The sequence below is a fragment of the Pongo abelii genome, chromosome 6, assembly GCF_028885655.2.
Source record: "Pongo abelii isolate AG06213 chromosome 6, NHGRI_mPonAbe1-v2.0_pri, whole genome shotgun sequence".
In the NCBI taxonomy this organism is placed as follows: domain Eukaryota; kingdom Metazoa; phylum Chordata; class Mammalia; order Primates; family Hominidae; genus Pongo; species Pongo abelii.
In genome coordinates this window covers 11,808,312-11,820,802 of record NC_071991.2, presented here as the reverse complement: position 1 = coordinate 11,820,802, position 12,491 = coordinate 11,808,312, and the positions used below count along the sequence as shown (strand labels likewise).

General features: G+C 46.3%; 1 protein-coding gene across 14 annotated transcripts in view; it reads right to left on the bottom strand.

Moving 5' to 3' along the window:
- CUX1 (cut like homeobox 1) overlaps positions 1-12,491 on the bottom strand; it is a 467,346-nt gene that overhangs the window by 172,111 nt on the left and 282,744 nt on the right. For all 14 annotated transcript variants that reach the window (XM_024249255.3, XM_024249252.3, XM_063725468.1 and 11 more), the window contains exons 6-7: positions 7,518-7,641; positions 786-862 (exon numbers count right to left, since the gene is read on the bottom strand). In XM_024249255.3, coding sequence (XP_024105023.1) covers positions 786-862; positions 7,518-7,641 — 201 coding nt within the window. The remainder of the gene's footprint in view (positions 1-785; positions 863-7,517; positions 7,642-12,491) is intronic.

Sequence of the window (12,491 nt, the reverse complement as noted above, 5' to 3'; positions counted from 1 at the left end):
GGATGGGCGCGGTGGCTCACGCCTGTAATCCCAGCACTTTGGGAGGCTGAGGCGGGCGGATCATGAGGTCAAGAGATCGAGAACATCCTGCCTAACATGATGAAACCTCGTCTCTACTAAAAATACAAAAAATTAGCCGGGCGTGGTGGTGGGCGCCTGTAGTCCCAGCTACTCAGGAGGCTGAGGCAAGAGAACGGCATTAACTCAGGACGTGGGGCTTGCAGTGAGCCAAGATCGCGCCACTGCACTCCAGCCTGGGCAACAGAGCGAGACTCCGTCTCAAAAAAAAAAAAAAAAAACAAAAAAAACAAAAAAAGAGAGCAAGAGAAAGAAGTTTAAAGATACTGTAAAAACTTGAGCATAACCTTTTTTGGTGGCTTTTAAATTTTAAAGGTCTGAAATTACTGTTCTCCTTAACTTCACTTAGGGTAGAAGTGAGTTTTTTTTTTTTTCTATTATTGTTCCAAATGAAATGTCAGTCCTTGACAGTTTGGTGATTTAGACGTGTTTGTTGGAAAAAGAGCAGGAAGCAAGGATGGCGTGTGGAAGGGATGAAAATGGAATTGAGATCCTCCCACCTCTACATTAACAACTCAAAGTCAGTGAGGAATGAGGCGCAGCAGCTGGCGGGCGTGCTGCGGAATTCTTCAGCGTGGGCTCCTGGCAGCTCCCACGGCCGCGAAGAGCAACAGGTATCCGCGGGGACCGGGGCGGTCAGGGGGCTGACCCAACTCTCCCCCTGGGTCCTCCCCACATCCATGGTACTAGGAACGAGAGTATCAAACCTGTTTGTAGGCTCTGAACCTTATGCTCAGCTTCCTCCAGCTTTGAGGTGGTGGACATCTGTGTCTCCTGCAGCTTTCTGCAAAGGAAGAGGATGAAGCCAAATTGGTCATCTCCTTTACCAACTGAAATGCACGTGTGCCTCTCGGCTGAGCTCAGCTCCCTCCCTGCGCTCAGCTGGCGGCAGGCGCGCCACGGGGTATCGCCGGCGACGACACGTGTGCCGTGGGCCCCGCTCCCGCAGCTTCCACACCCCAACTTTGTAACTGCGTGTCACATCACGGCAAGTGTGCAAACCGTGGGGCTTGATGGGTGGTAATTGGCGTAGAAGGTTATCCTAAATGTAATTTGTTCTTGAAATGCCAGATCTTAAAAAGAAAAAAAAAAAAAAATCATCATCACGCACTCATTGTTTTCTGAAGTTAGCCCAAGAAGAATGATCCATTTACATTCTGCTGACACAATGAAGGAGTTTGTTGGAATAAAGGATGCACTAAATAGATGTGGCAGCTGTTCTGTCTCTGTTATAATGGAATGCAAACGCAACTGCAATACCTAATGGGGACATTGTGAATGCTCGCAACTGCATTCCACAGATTCAGATTTCCCAGGATCTCTAAGTGAATTCCCTGGTCGATAAATAGCATTCCTTCCTCTTAATCTGGGGGGAAAAAAAATAAAAAACCTCCAAAAATAAGTTTATTATTTTTATATCATATGAATATAACATATGCTCTCATAATAATAAACTGGGAATACAGAAAAGTAGAAATGACATAGTTTACAAAGTCACCCCAATTCTTATCACCTCTAGAAAAGCACTGCTAATATTTTCATGTATTTCAATTATGGACACTCAGGGATGTAATCAAATACGACAAGAGCATGGAAAGTGGAAGATTCTTACTAACCCTTGGCTCATTTCCGCTCCTCAGATAGACTTCATTTGTATTTTTCTAAAATGTTTCTGCATGTGCAGAAATACAACATCATATGTAACAGGCTAAAGTGTAATATGAACAAATATGTAACATACTATAGCAAAATACGAATATGTAACTATGATATGTAACAGCCTAGAGTCTAATTAATATAAGCAAACACACAACACACTATAGCATAATAGAAATTAATGCATAACAAATGATAGTGTACTATGAACTAATATGTAATAAGCTATAGTGTAATATGAACTAAATACGTAACATGCTATAGTGTAATATAAACTACTAAGTAACACGTTATAGGGTAATATGAACTAATACATAACACACTAGAGCGTAATATGAACGAATGTGTAACACACTAGAGCGTAATGTGAACTAACATGTAACAAGCTATAGTGTAATACAAACTAATATGTAACATGCTATAGCATAATATGAATTAATATGTAACATACTATAGTGGAATGTGAACTAATGTAAAATACTACGGCGTAACATGAACTAATATGTAACATGCTATAGCATAATGTGAATATGTAACACACTATAGCACAATATAAATTAATATGTCACAGTACAGCAAAATATGAATGAATGTAATATACTATAGCACAGTATGAACTAATATGTAGCATACTATAGTGTAATAATGAAGTAATGTAATATACTATAGTGTAATATGAATATGAAATAGGCTAGTGAAAAAGAAGTGTTTAATATACTACAGTACAATATAATCTCCCTGCCCTGTTCTTTTAATACAAAGGTGATCACAACATGCACCACATTCTGGGTTTCTTTATTCACTTCTCTCCGTATTTTGGAAATGTTCTATTCCAGCAAACACAGTTCTTCCTCATTCTTATTAAATAATTAACTTAAGCCTCTGTGGACACTCAGATTGTTTCTAGGTTTCTTTCTGCTGAACAGTCCCTCAATGATCATCGTGGAGATATTGTTGTATAATTTTGAGAGTGAATCTGTTGGATGAAATGCTAACAGAGGAATTACAATGGCTAAAGGGTATCTGCAATTTTTTCTTTCTTTTTTTCTTTTTTGGAGACAGGGTCTTGTTCTGTCACCCAGGCTGGAGAGCAGTGGCATGATCTCGGCTCACTGCAACATCTGCTCCTGGGTTCAAGCAATTCTCATACCTTAGCCTCCCAAGAAGCTGGGATTACAGGTGTGCACCACCAAGTCTGGTTGTTTTTTGTATTTTTAGTAGAGAAGGGGTTTCACCATGTTGTCCAGGCTGGTCTCGAACTCCTGGCCTCAAGTGATCTGCCTGCCTTAGCCTCCCAAAGTGCTGAAATTGCAGGCATGAGCCACCTCGCCTGGCCAGTTTTCTTGTTTTGATAGATAGTGAAAAACTTCCCAACAAAAAACTTTCACCAATTTAAACTCCCACCAACAATATGTAAGTGTGTTTTCGTATACTCTGCCAACACAAGATAAAATCAAATTTAAATTTTTACTGCTGAGTAAAGCTATGTTATTTCTCTTTGTATGAAATGCCTACTTATCTCCTTTGCCTATTTTTGTAGAGCGGATTTTGTTCTTATTAATTTAGAAGACCTCTTTGTATATAAAGAAAATTAGCCTTTTGTCTTACATGGTACAAATATTTCTTCCTAGTTTGTTGATGCTTTTAAAATGTTATTATTTGTTTTTGAGAATCTGTTTTAAGTTTTAAATAGTCATATTAATAAAAACAAATATGCACCCCAGTTTTCTTCCAGTATGTTTGTGACAATAAAAAATTATAATATTTAAATCCTAGATCCATCAACAATTTTTTGGTATAAAGAATGACGTCTGTAATCCCAGCACTTTGGGAAGCTAAGGTGGGCAGGTCACTTGTGGTCAGGAGTTCAAGACCAGCCTGGCCAACATGGTGAAATCCTGTCTCTACTAAAAATATAAAAATTAGCTGGGTGTGATGTTGGGCACCTATAACCCCAGCTATTTGGGAGGCTGAAGCAGGAGAACTGCTTGAACCCAGGAGGTGGAGGTTGCAGTGAGCTGAGATCGTGTCACTGCACTGCAGCCTAGGTGACAGAGTGAGACTTTGTCTCAAAACACACACACACACACACACACACACACACACACACACACAAAATGAATGAAGTAAATTCTAGCTTCAGCCCTTCCCTCTAAGAATCAGTTATCGTATATTTTAATATAGCTAATCCCTTTACCTAATTTGAAGTGTCAAGAGCTGGGCACAGTGACTTATGTCTGTAATCCTAGCACTTCGGGAGGTGAGGTGGGCGGATAACCTGAGGTCAGGAGTTCAAAACCAGCCTGAGCAACATGGTGAAACCCTGTCTCTACTAAAAAATTAGCCAGGCTTGGTGGCACACGCCTGTAATCCCAGCTACTCAGGAAGCTGAAGCAGGAGAATCACTTCAACCTGGAGCGGAGGGTTGCTGAGATTGTGAGACTGCATTCCAGCCTGTGTGACAGAGCAAGACTCCGTCTCAAAAAACAAGAAAAGTCAACTGAATAATATTTAATTCCTGTATGTGTTTATTTCCACATTGTGGTAATGCATGAGTTTGCTGTAGGAAGATGTACAATCATACTGCACTGTAAATAATTTTGTATGGTGCATGCTTTGACTTCATATTATATTAGGTACGTTTCTCACATTACTATGAATTCTCCATAACTATTATTAATATTTTAATGGTGACATAACATCCCAGTTAGGGATGGTCCCTTCTTTTTACTAACCCATTTCCCCACGGCAGGGCACTGAGATTGCTTGCGTTTTCCCTCTTGGTCACTCACTGGTGAGGAGTGCTTTCCTAAAAGGCATTTACTTAGGACCAAATCCATATCAACGGGGTCAAGGGTCTGCCCATCTGTCCGAGCCTTGACTCTGTGATGCGCACTCCTTTCCTAGAGTCTGTGCCCTGTCGCACTCCCCCAGGGACGATGGATGTGGCCTCCACCTGCAGGGTTGGGCGTGGCCCCAAGGGACTGGCCTTGGTCTGGCAGCCAGGGCTCCAGGTGGCCACAATGGAGCAGACGGGAAGGCCAGGGCTGCAGAGGTGGGCAGGTGCCAGTCTGGAGTTGCAAAGTCCCACCTCTGGCCCTGATTAGCTGCAAAAGCTGTAGGAGGTACCTCACCCACGACCTGCTTTCTCCCTCTATGAAAAGAGATGGTCTATGTTACAGATCCATCCTGGGCAATTAGTGAGAGAATGTACTGAAAGCCTACGGCCAAGTTCTGATGCAGGGAGGGCCCTGGGTGGGTGGAAGCTGGCAGTTCTCTTTTATTTCTTTTTTATTTGGAGACAGAGTTTTGCTCTTGTTGCCCAGGCTGGAATGCAATGGCGTGATCTTGGCTTACTGCAAACCTTCGCCTCCCGGGTTCAAGCAATTCTCCTGCCTCAGCCTCCCGAGTAGCTGGGATTACAGGCATGGGCCACCACGCCCGGCTTATTTTGCATTTTTTCAGTAGAGATGGGGTTTCACCATGTTGGTCAGGCTGGTGTTGAACTCCTGACCTCAAGTGATCCACCCACCTCACCCTCCCAAAGTGCTGGGATTACAGGTGTGAGCCACCGCGCCCAGCCTCTTTTTTTTTTTTCTTTTTTCTTTTTTTTTTTGAGACAAGGTCTCGCTCTGTTACCCATGTTGGATTGCAGTGGCCTGATCATAGCTCACTGCAGCCTGGAACTCCTGACCTCAAGTAATCCTCCTGCCTCAGCCTCCCGAGTAGCTGGGACTATAAGCACATGCTGACATGCATGGCTCATTCATTCATTCATTCATTCATGCCACAGAGATGGCATATCTCTATATTGCCCAGGCTGGTCTCGAACTCCTGAGTTCAAGGGATCCTCCTGCCTCAGCCTCCCAAAGTGCTGGGATTACAGATGTGAGCCACTGTGCCCAGCCAGTTTTCTTTTTGAATGAAGTCAGCTTAATGGCACTCCTCAGAGGCCTTCATGATGCTGCAGGGCAGGCGAGCCCCAAAGGAGGGCTTAGCTGGCAAAGGCTCTGGGCTTCAGCCAGGAGGGAATTCAAAGGCGAGCTGGTGGTAGGGCTGAAGAAGGCAGCTTTATGGAGGTGGCAGCGTTACAGCTCTGTGACTGGTCTCGTGAGGTAGGACTGCCCCATAGGCCATGTGCTGCCAGTAGTAGCTGAGGACAGTTGTGTAGTCATATTTGTACCTACTTTTAATTACCGGTAGATTAAGGGGCAGTTTATACAGAAATTTCTAGGGAATGGGTAGTAACTTTTGGGCTGTGAGATCATTGCTGTGGAAAGGGGTGGTAACTCCTGGGTGTTACCATGGCAATGGTAAACTGATGTGGGCAGTTTTACAGAAAGCTGCTTCTCTCCAGGCCCTGTTTTAGCTAGTCTTCAATTTGGTCCAGTGTCTAAGCCCCACCTCTTAACCCAATGATGTTGTTACAGAGCCCACCTTATAAAAGTTCACCAAGGGCTGGGTGTGGTGGCTTACGCCTGTAATCCCAGCATTTTGGGAGGCCGAGGTGGGCAGATCACAAGGTCAAGAGATCGAGACCATCCTGGCCAACAAAGTGAAACCCCGTCTCTATTAAAAATACAAAAATTAGCTGGGCGTGGTAGCGTGCACACCTGTAGTCCCAGCTTCTCGGGAGGCTGAGGCAGGAGAATCACTTGAACCCAGGAGGCAGAGGTTGCAGTGAGCTGAGATTGCGCCATTGCACTCCGGCCTGGGCAACGAGAGTGAAACTCTTAAAAAAAAAAAACAAAAAACGATCTATATGGTTGGGATCCGTAAGCTCAATAGTCCTTATTGTTGTTACAAGGAATCTAACTTTCATTAACTCATCACGCTAGGGGAAAACCAGCTCATTGTTTGTGGGAAATGTTTTTGGTAATGTAAGTCATTAGAAATCTAAAACTCACATCAGTTACACAGGGCATTAATATATTTTACTAACTCCCTGATATGTGAGGTAATGAAAGAGGCAATACCAAAAAACCCACCGAGATTGTGTGTGTGCGCGTGTGTGTAATATTAAATATCACATCAGAGAGTGAGTGTGTGTGTGTGTGTGTGTGTGTAATATTAAATATCAATTCGCTTGAGAAGGCAGAAAGAGTTTAGCACTAGCCCAGGGCTTGTCCCCAGATGACACACACTGGGAAATGGGCTTTCCTCTGTGGTCTCAGCCCAGGTCCAGCTGCCGGGTGCCACCTTGCTAACGACTCATGCCTTGAGCTTCACCTCTGCACCTACACGGCTTGGATACTCTCGGGCTCACTGGCTGCCTGACACCATCCACTGACTGGGAAAGACAGATGCATTTTGCTCAAGGAAACCTCACAAATGTAGAATATCTTTTTTTGGAGACACAGTCTCACTCTGTTGCCCAGGCTGGAGTGCAGGGGCGTGATCTCGGCTGACTGCAACCTCTGCCTCCTGGGTTCAAGTGAGTCTCCTGCCTCAGCCTAAGTAGCTGGGATTACAGATGCGCACCACCACACCCGGCTAATTTTTTTTTGTATTTTTTAGTAGAGACAGGGTTTCACCATGTTGGTCAGGCTGGTCTCGAACTCCTGACTTCATGATCCACCTACCTCGGCCTCCCAAAGTGTTGAGATTACAGGCGTGAGCCACCGCACTCGGCCAGAATATCATTTTTGAAACATTTTGCCCCTTATAGATTTGGGGTTACAACCTGGGCTTATTTTGCAGATCCATTTATCAACATGTCTTGTGATGTGAAGTTCGGGGGCAAATGCTATGTCAGTCTGTGTGTGCCTGGAAGCCACGCTCACCTCTCCTTTTCTGCAAAGTCATTCTGTAACTTCTGTTCCTTCTCAAGAGCTATGGTTTCGGCTTGGTTCTTCAGTGTCTGTTCATATTCTCGGATTTTCTCTTTAAGTGCTTTTATCGTAACCTCTGCAGAAAAGGAAAAAAAAAAAAAAACCTACAGTAAGAGAAGCACACAATTCCATATGGCTATAGGTACAAGGCTCTCATAACCTGGTAGGATCGGTGTGTTTTAAACCTTAGCTCTTCAACTCTGACACAAAATCAATGGTTACGAGTCCCTTTGGAGACCTTTAACTCCCTAAATGTTAAATTGAACTTTAAACGTTTAGGCTGAGGAGGATCAATGGATTTTGCTGAAAAGAAGAGCTTTGGTTCCTGTAGTACCAGTCAAAGAAAAAAAAGGGTGGGGGGAGATGGAAATCAATGGTAAAATATCATACTATCTTATTGATGAGTCTTAAATTAGTCCTGTAACTGAGGGACGATTAATAAAGTTTTAGGTGGGTTTAAGTACTTTCTCAGAAAAAAAATAGTTCATAATGGTGTGTGCATTTTGGAAGAAGCAATCGAAGTGGAGTCAAGAAAGTCTACGGTACCCCATTCTCTATGATGTGATGTTTCACACTGCATGCCTGTATCAAAACGTCTCATGTAGCCTATAAATATAGACACCTACTATGTACCCACACAAATTACAAATAAATAAAAAGATGAAAGTCTACAGGCCAAGCACAGTGGCTCACATCTGTAATCCCAGAACTTTAGGAGGCCAAGGTGAGAGGATCCCTTGAGCCCAGGAGTTTGACACCAACCCTAGAAACATAGCGAGTCCCGCCTCTACAAAAAGGGCAAGAATTAGCTGGACGTGGTAGCGCACACCTGCAGTGCCAGCTTAGGGACTTGGGAGGCTGAGGTGGAGGGATGTCTTGAACCCAGAAGTTTGAAGCTGCAGTGAGCTATGATTGCGCCACTGTACTCCAACCTGGGTGACAGAGTAAGAGTGAGTGAGTGAGTGAGAGAGAGAGAGAGAGAAACAGAGAGAAACAGCAAAAGAAAGAGACGGAGACAGAAAAGGAAGGAAGGAAGCAAGCAAGCAGGCCTGGCCTCGCAGCTCTGCTGGTTCACAAGTGACAAGAAACATGTGGTGCTAGGTGGATAAAGCATGGAGGGACTGGGCTGGAAGGGACCCACCCTGGAGTGCCCTCCACTCTGGTGGTCATGGGCTGTATGTGCAGAGCAGAGGGTGCTGTATGTAGCCTAGGGGAAGATGCTCCGGTGACTGGCATGTGGCCTGGAGGAGTCCTAGAGTGACGTGTGAGCACCAGGGATGTGGGGCAGCGAGGGGCCCCATGGGAGGCAGGGCTGTCTTGGGAAAGCGCAGGCCCAGGCGGCTCTGGTGAGTGGCTCCCGTACCACCAACTGCAAGTTCACAGACATCACCTCAACTGCCCAAATGGGGAACATCAAAGCAGATTTGATGAATGGAACAGACCTGTGGGTGGCTCTGGGGCAGGACAACTCCATCTGCACCCTCCTCCAGATATGCTTATGCCACTCCGCATGCTGGATGCCTTGTGTGTGGGTGGCTCTGGGGCAGGACAACTCCACCTGCGCCCTCCTCCAGATACGCCTATGCCACTCCGCATGCTGGATGCTTTGTGGAGAAGCACTGTGGCCCCAGCCCCCAGGAGAGGGGAGCTCTTAGGAATTGTCGCCCGCTGCTACAGATCTACCTCTTAGCAGGCGAGGCTCATTTTCTTTGCACGCCGGCAAACAGACGCATGCTCAGGAAAGCACTGTGGCATGAATGACTGAAGGAGCCGAGGCCGGGCAGAGCTGGGGGAGGCCCAGACAGGGCTTGTGGCAATGGAGCTCCCTCTGGTGCAGCAAGGGCACCTGCCAGGTGTGTAACTCACACCCATTCCTGCTCCCTGAGCTGCACAGACATGCGCTGGCCAGAGCAGGAGCGCATCACCTGGGGGATTAACACCCACGCGGCTTAGTGCATACAAGCTAAAGGCTTTTTTTTTGAGGCAGAGTCTCGCTCAGTGGCCCAGACTGAAGTGCAGTGGTGCAGTCTTGGCTCACTGTAACCTCCACTTCCTGGGTTCAAGCAATTCTCCTGCCTCAGCCTCCTGAGTAGCTGGGATTACAGGCACGCACCACACCTGGCTAATTTTTGTGTTAAAGGCTCTTTTGTTAAGAGAAGAGGTTGGCCTTTTTCATGAGGTGTGTCCCAGAGTGCTTTCCATAGAGGTGGAATTCCACCAACCATCCCATCAGGGCACAGGAGAGGGGACTGGGCACCTTTCTGCCTTTTGGTTTGGCTGTTCAGGGCCTGGAAGAAATGCTCTGCGCACACAATGGTTGGTGATACATCTCTCTCAAGCCATACAGATGAGGCCAAAGTGAGGCAAGAGCTGGACATTTCCAGAATGGACTCCAGACAGGTCAGCTCTGAAAAATCCCGCACTGCTCTGCTACGTCAATGGTCTACATTCTCGTGTAAACATGCGGCATTTTTGCCTTTTTTTTTTTTTTATTGAGACAGAGACTCGCTCTGTCACCCAGGCTGGAGTGCAGTGGCACAATCTCGGCCCACTGCAACCTCTGCCTCCCAGGTTCACGCAATTCTCATGCCTCAGTCTCCCGAATAGCTGGGATTACAGGCGTGTGCCATCACACCTGGCTAATTCTTGTATTTTGTAAGTAGAGACAGGGTTTCACCATGTTGGCCAGGCTGGTCTTGAACTCCTGACCTCAAATGATGTGCTCACCTTGGCCTCCTAAAGTGCTGGGATTACAGGCATAAGCCACCACGCCTGGCCTCATTTTTGCCTTTAAGGACCAGCTGGAAGTGGCTGTACAGCACTTGGACCCTAACGCTTGCTCCAGTGGGGCTCCTCAGTGACACATCACAGTGTGTGACCTCGACAGTGTGCTGTGCCTGATGAGGTCTCTTTGCCACCCCCTGGTCCCTGGTGAGTGCTCACGGACCAGCCCAACCTCAGCCAGAGGCCACTTCATCCTAGAGCCTCTGGCCTTCTGGCCCAGGCTGCATCCCGCGCAGATGCTAGGTGTCTCAGTAGGCCTCCCAGGCACGTGTAGGGGAGGAGGGGGCCAGCATAACAGAGAGGAATCTAAAGCGCTTGGCATTACTTGGGGCCTCCATTGACTCATCATTGCGGGGTGGGTGGGGCTGTGGCCCATGAGGCAGAAGTTCCCTCTTTGCTCTAACTTTTGTTATGTACCTGATATAGTTTAGATGTTTGCCTCCTCCAAATCTCAGGTCGAAATCTGATCTCCAGGGTTGGAAGTGGGGTCAAGTGGGAGGTGTCTGAGTCATGGGGGTGAATCCCTCATGAATGGCTTGGTGGCCTCTCTCTGGTGACGAGTCACTGAGATTTGGTTGTTAAGACGTCTGGGATGCCCCCACCTTTCTCGTCCTGTGGCATGCCTGATCCCCTTTCACCTTCTGCCATGAGTAAAAGCTTCCTGAGGACCCTCAGAAGCTGGGCAGAGGCTGGCATCGTGCTCATACAGCCTGCAGAACCATGAGCCAAATAAACCTCTTTTCTTCATCAATTACCCAGCCTAAGGTATTTCTTTACAGCAACACACAGTGGACTCACACCATCCTTTTTTTTTTTTAAGAGATAGGGCCTTGTTATGTTGTCCAGGCTGGTCTCAAACTCCTGGCCTCAAGAGATCCTCCCGCCTCGGTCTCCCAAAGTGCTGGGATTACAGGCATGAGCCGTTGTGCTGGCCCCTGCTCTAACTTTTTAATCATTTACACTACTGCTGTGATAATTACAAGAAGTGATATGCACCGCCCACCTTCCCAAATTATAATCACTTTTATTCTTGGAAAGTGGGGAGAGGAAATGACATTTTTCTGGAGCTTGGGAACACTTGTTATCCAAATAAAGGGGGGTAAATTTCTGGCAAAAACCACACTGCTGAATAAGTAGCAGGTACTATTGAGTGCCAAATGCTGTGTGTATATACATATTTAATCCCACACCAACCCTACCTGGTAAATATCAGAATTGCCTCCCAAGAGAAAGAGGCTTTTAGCAAAGTGAGATAATTTGCCCAAGGTCACACAGCTAGGTGGTAGCAATAAAAGGACTCAAACCAGGTCTGTCTGTCTGTCTGTCTGCCTCCAGAGCCATTCTTTTTTAGAGATGGAGTCTCTCTCTGTTGCCCAGGCTGGAGTACAGTGGTGTGATCTTAGCTCATGCAACCTCCGCCTCCCAGGTTCAAGTGATTCTTCCACCTCAGTCTCCTGAGTAGCTGGGATTACAGGCGTGCCCAACCATGCCTGTAATCTTTGTATTTTTAGTACAGATGGGGTTTCGTCATGTTGGCCAGGCTGGTCTCGAACTCATGACCTCAAGTGATCTGCCCACCTTGGCCTCCTTAAGTGCTGGGATTACAGGCGTGAGTCGCTGCACCTGGCCTGGAGCTGTTATTAAATCTTGGACTCTATAACTCATTGTGAAAAGCCATTCCCGAGTGTGGATGAGATCTTTGGGGAGAGAACATCCACACCCAGCTTGGATCCTGGTCAACCCCAGTGCAAAGCCCTGGCCACTGGGAAGGTGGTAACTGAGGCACCGGTGATAGAAGGAGAAGGGAAGGACAATCCTGCACAGCCCTCCAGGCCCCACCTCCCTCCAACAAAACAAAAGCAAACTCAAAAAAATAAAATAAGCCAGAAAGAGGCTGGGCACGGTGGTACACATGCCTGTAGTCCCAGCTACTCAGGAGGCTGAGGCGGGAGGATTGCTTGAGTCCAGGAGGTCAAGGTTGTTGCAGTGAGCTATGATCGTGCAACTGCACTCCAGCCTGGGTGACAGGGCGAGACCCTGAATCTAAAATAAATAAATAAATAAATAAATAAATAAATAAATAAAAAACACCCACCAAACAAACCAGAGAGTGGATCTATCAAAATTAGATATCAGAGGACA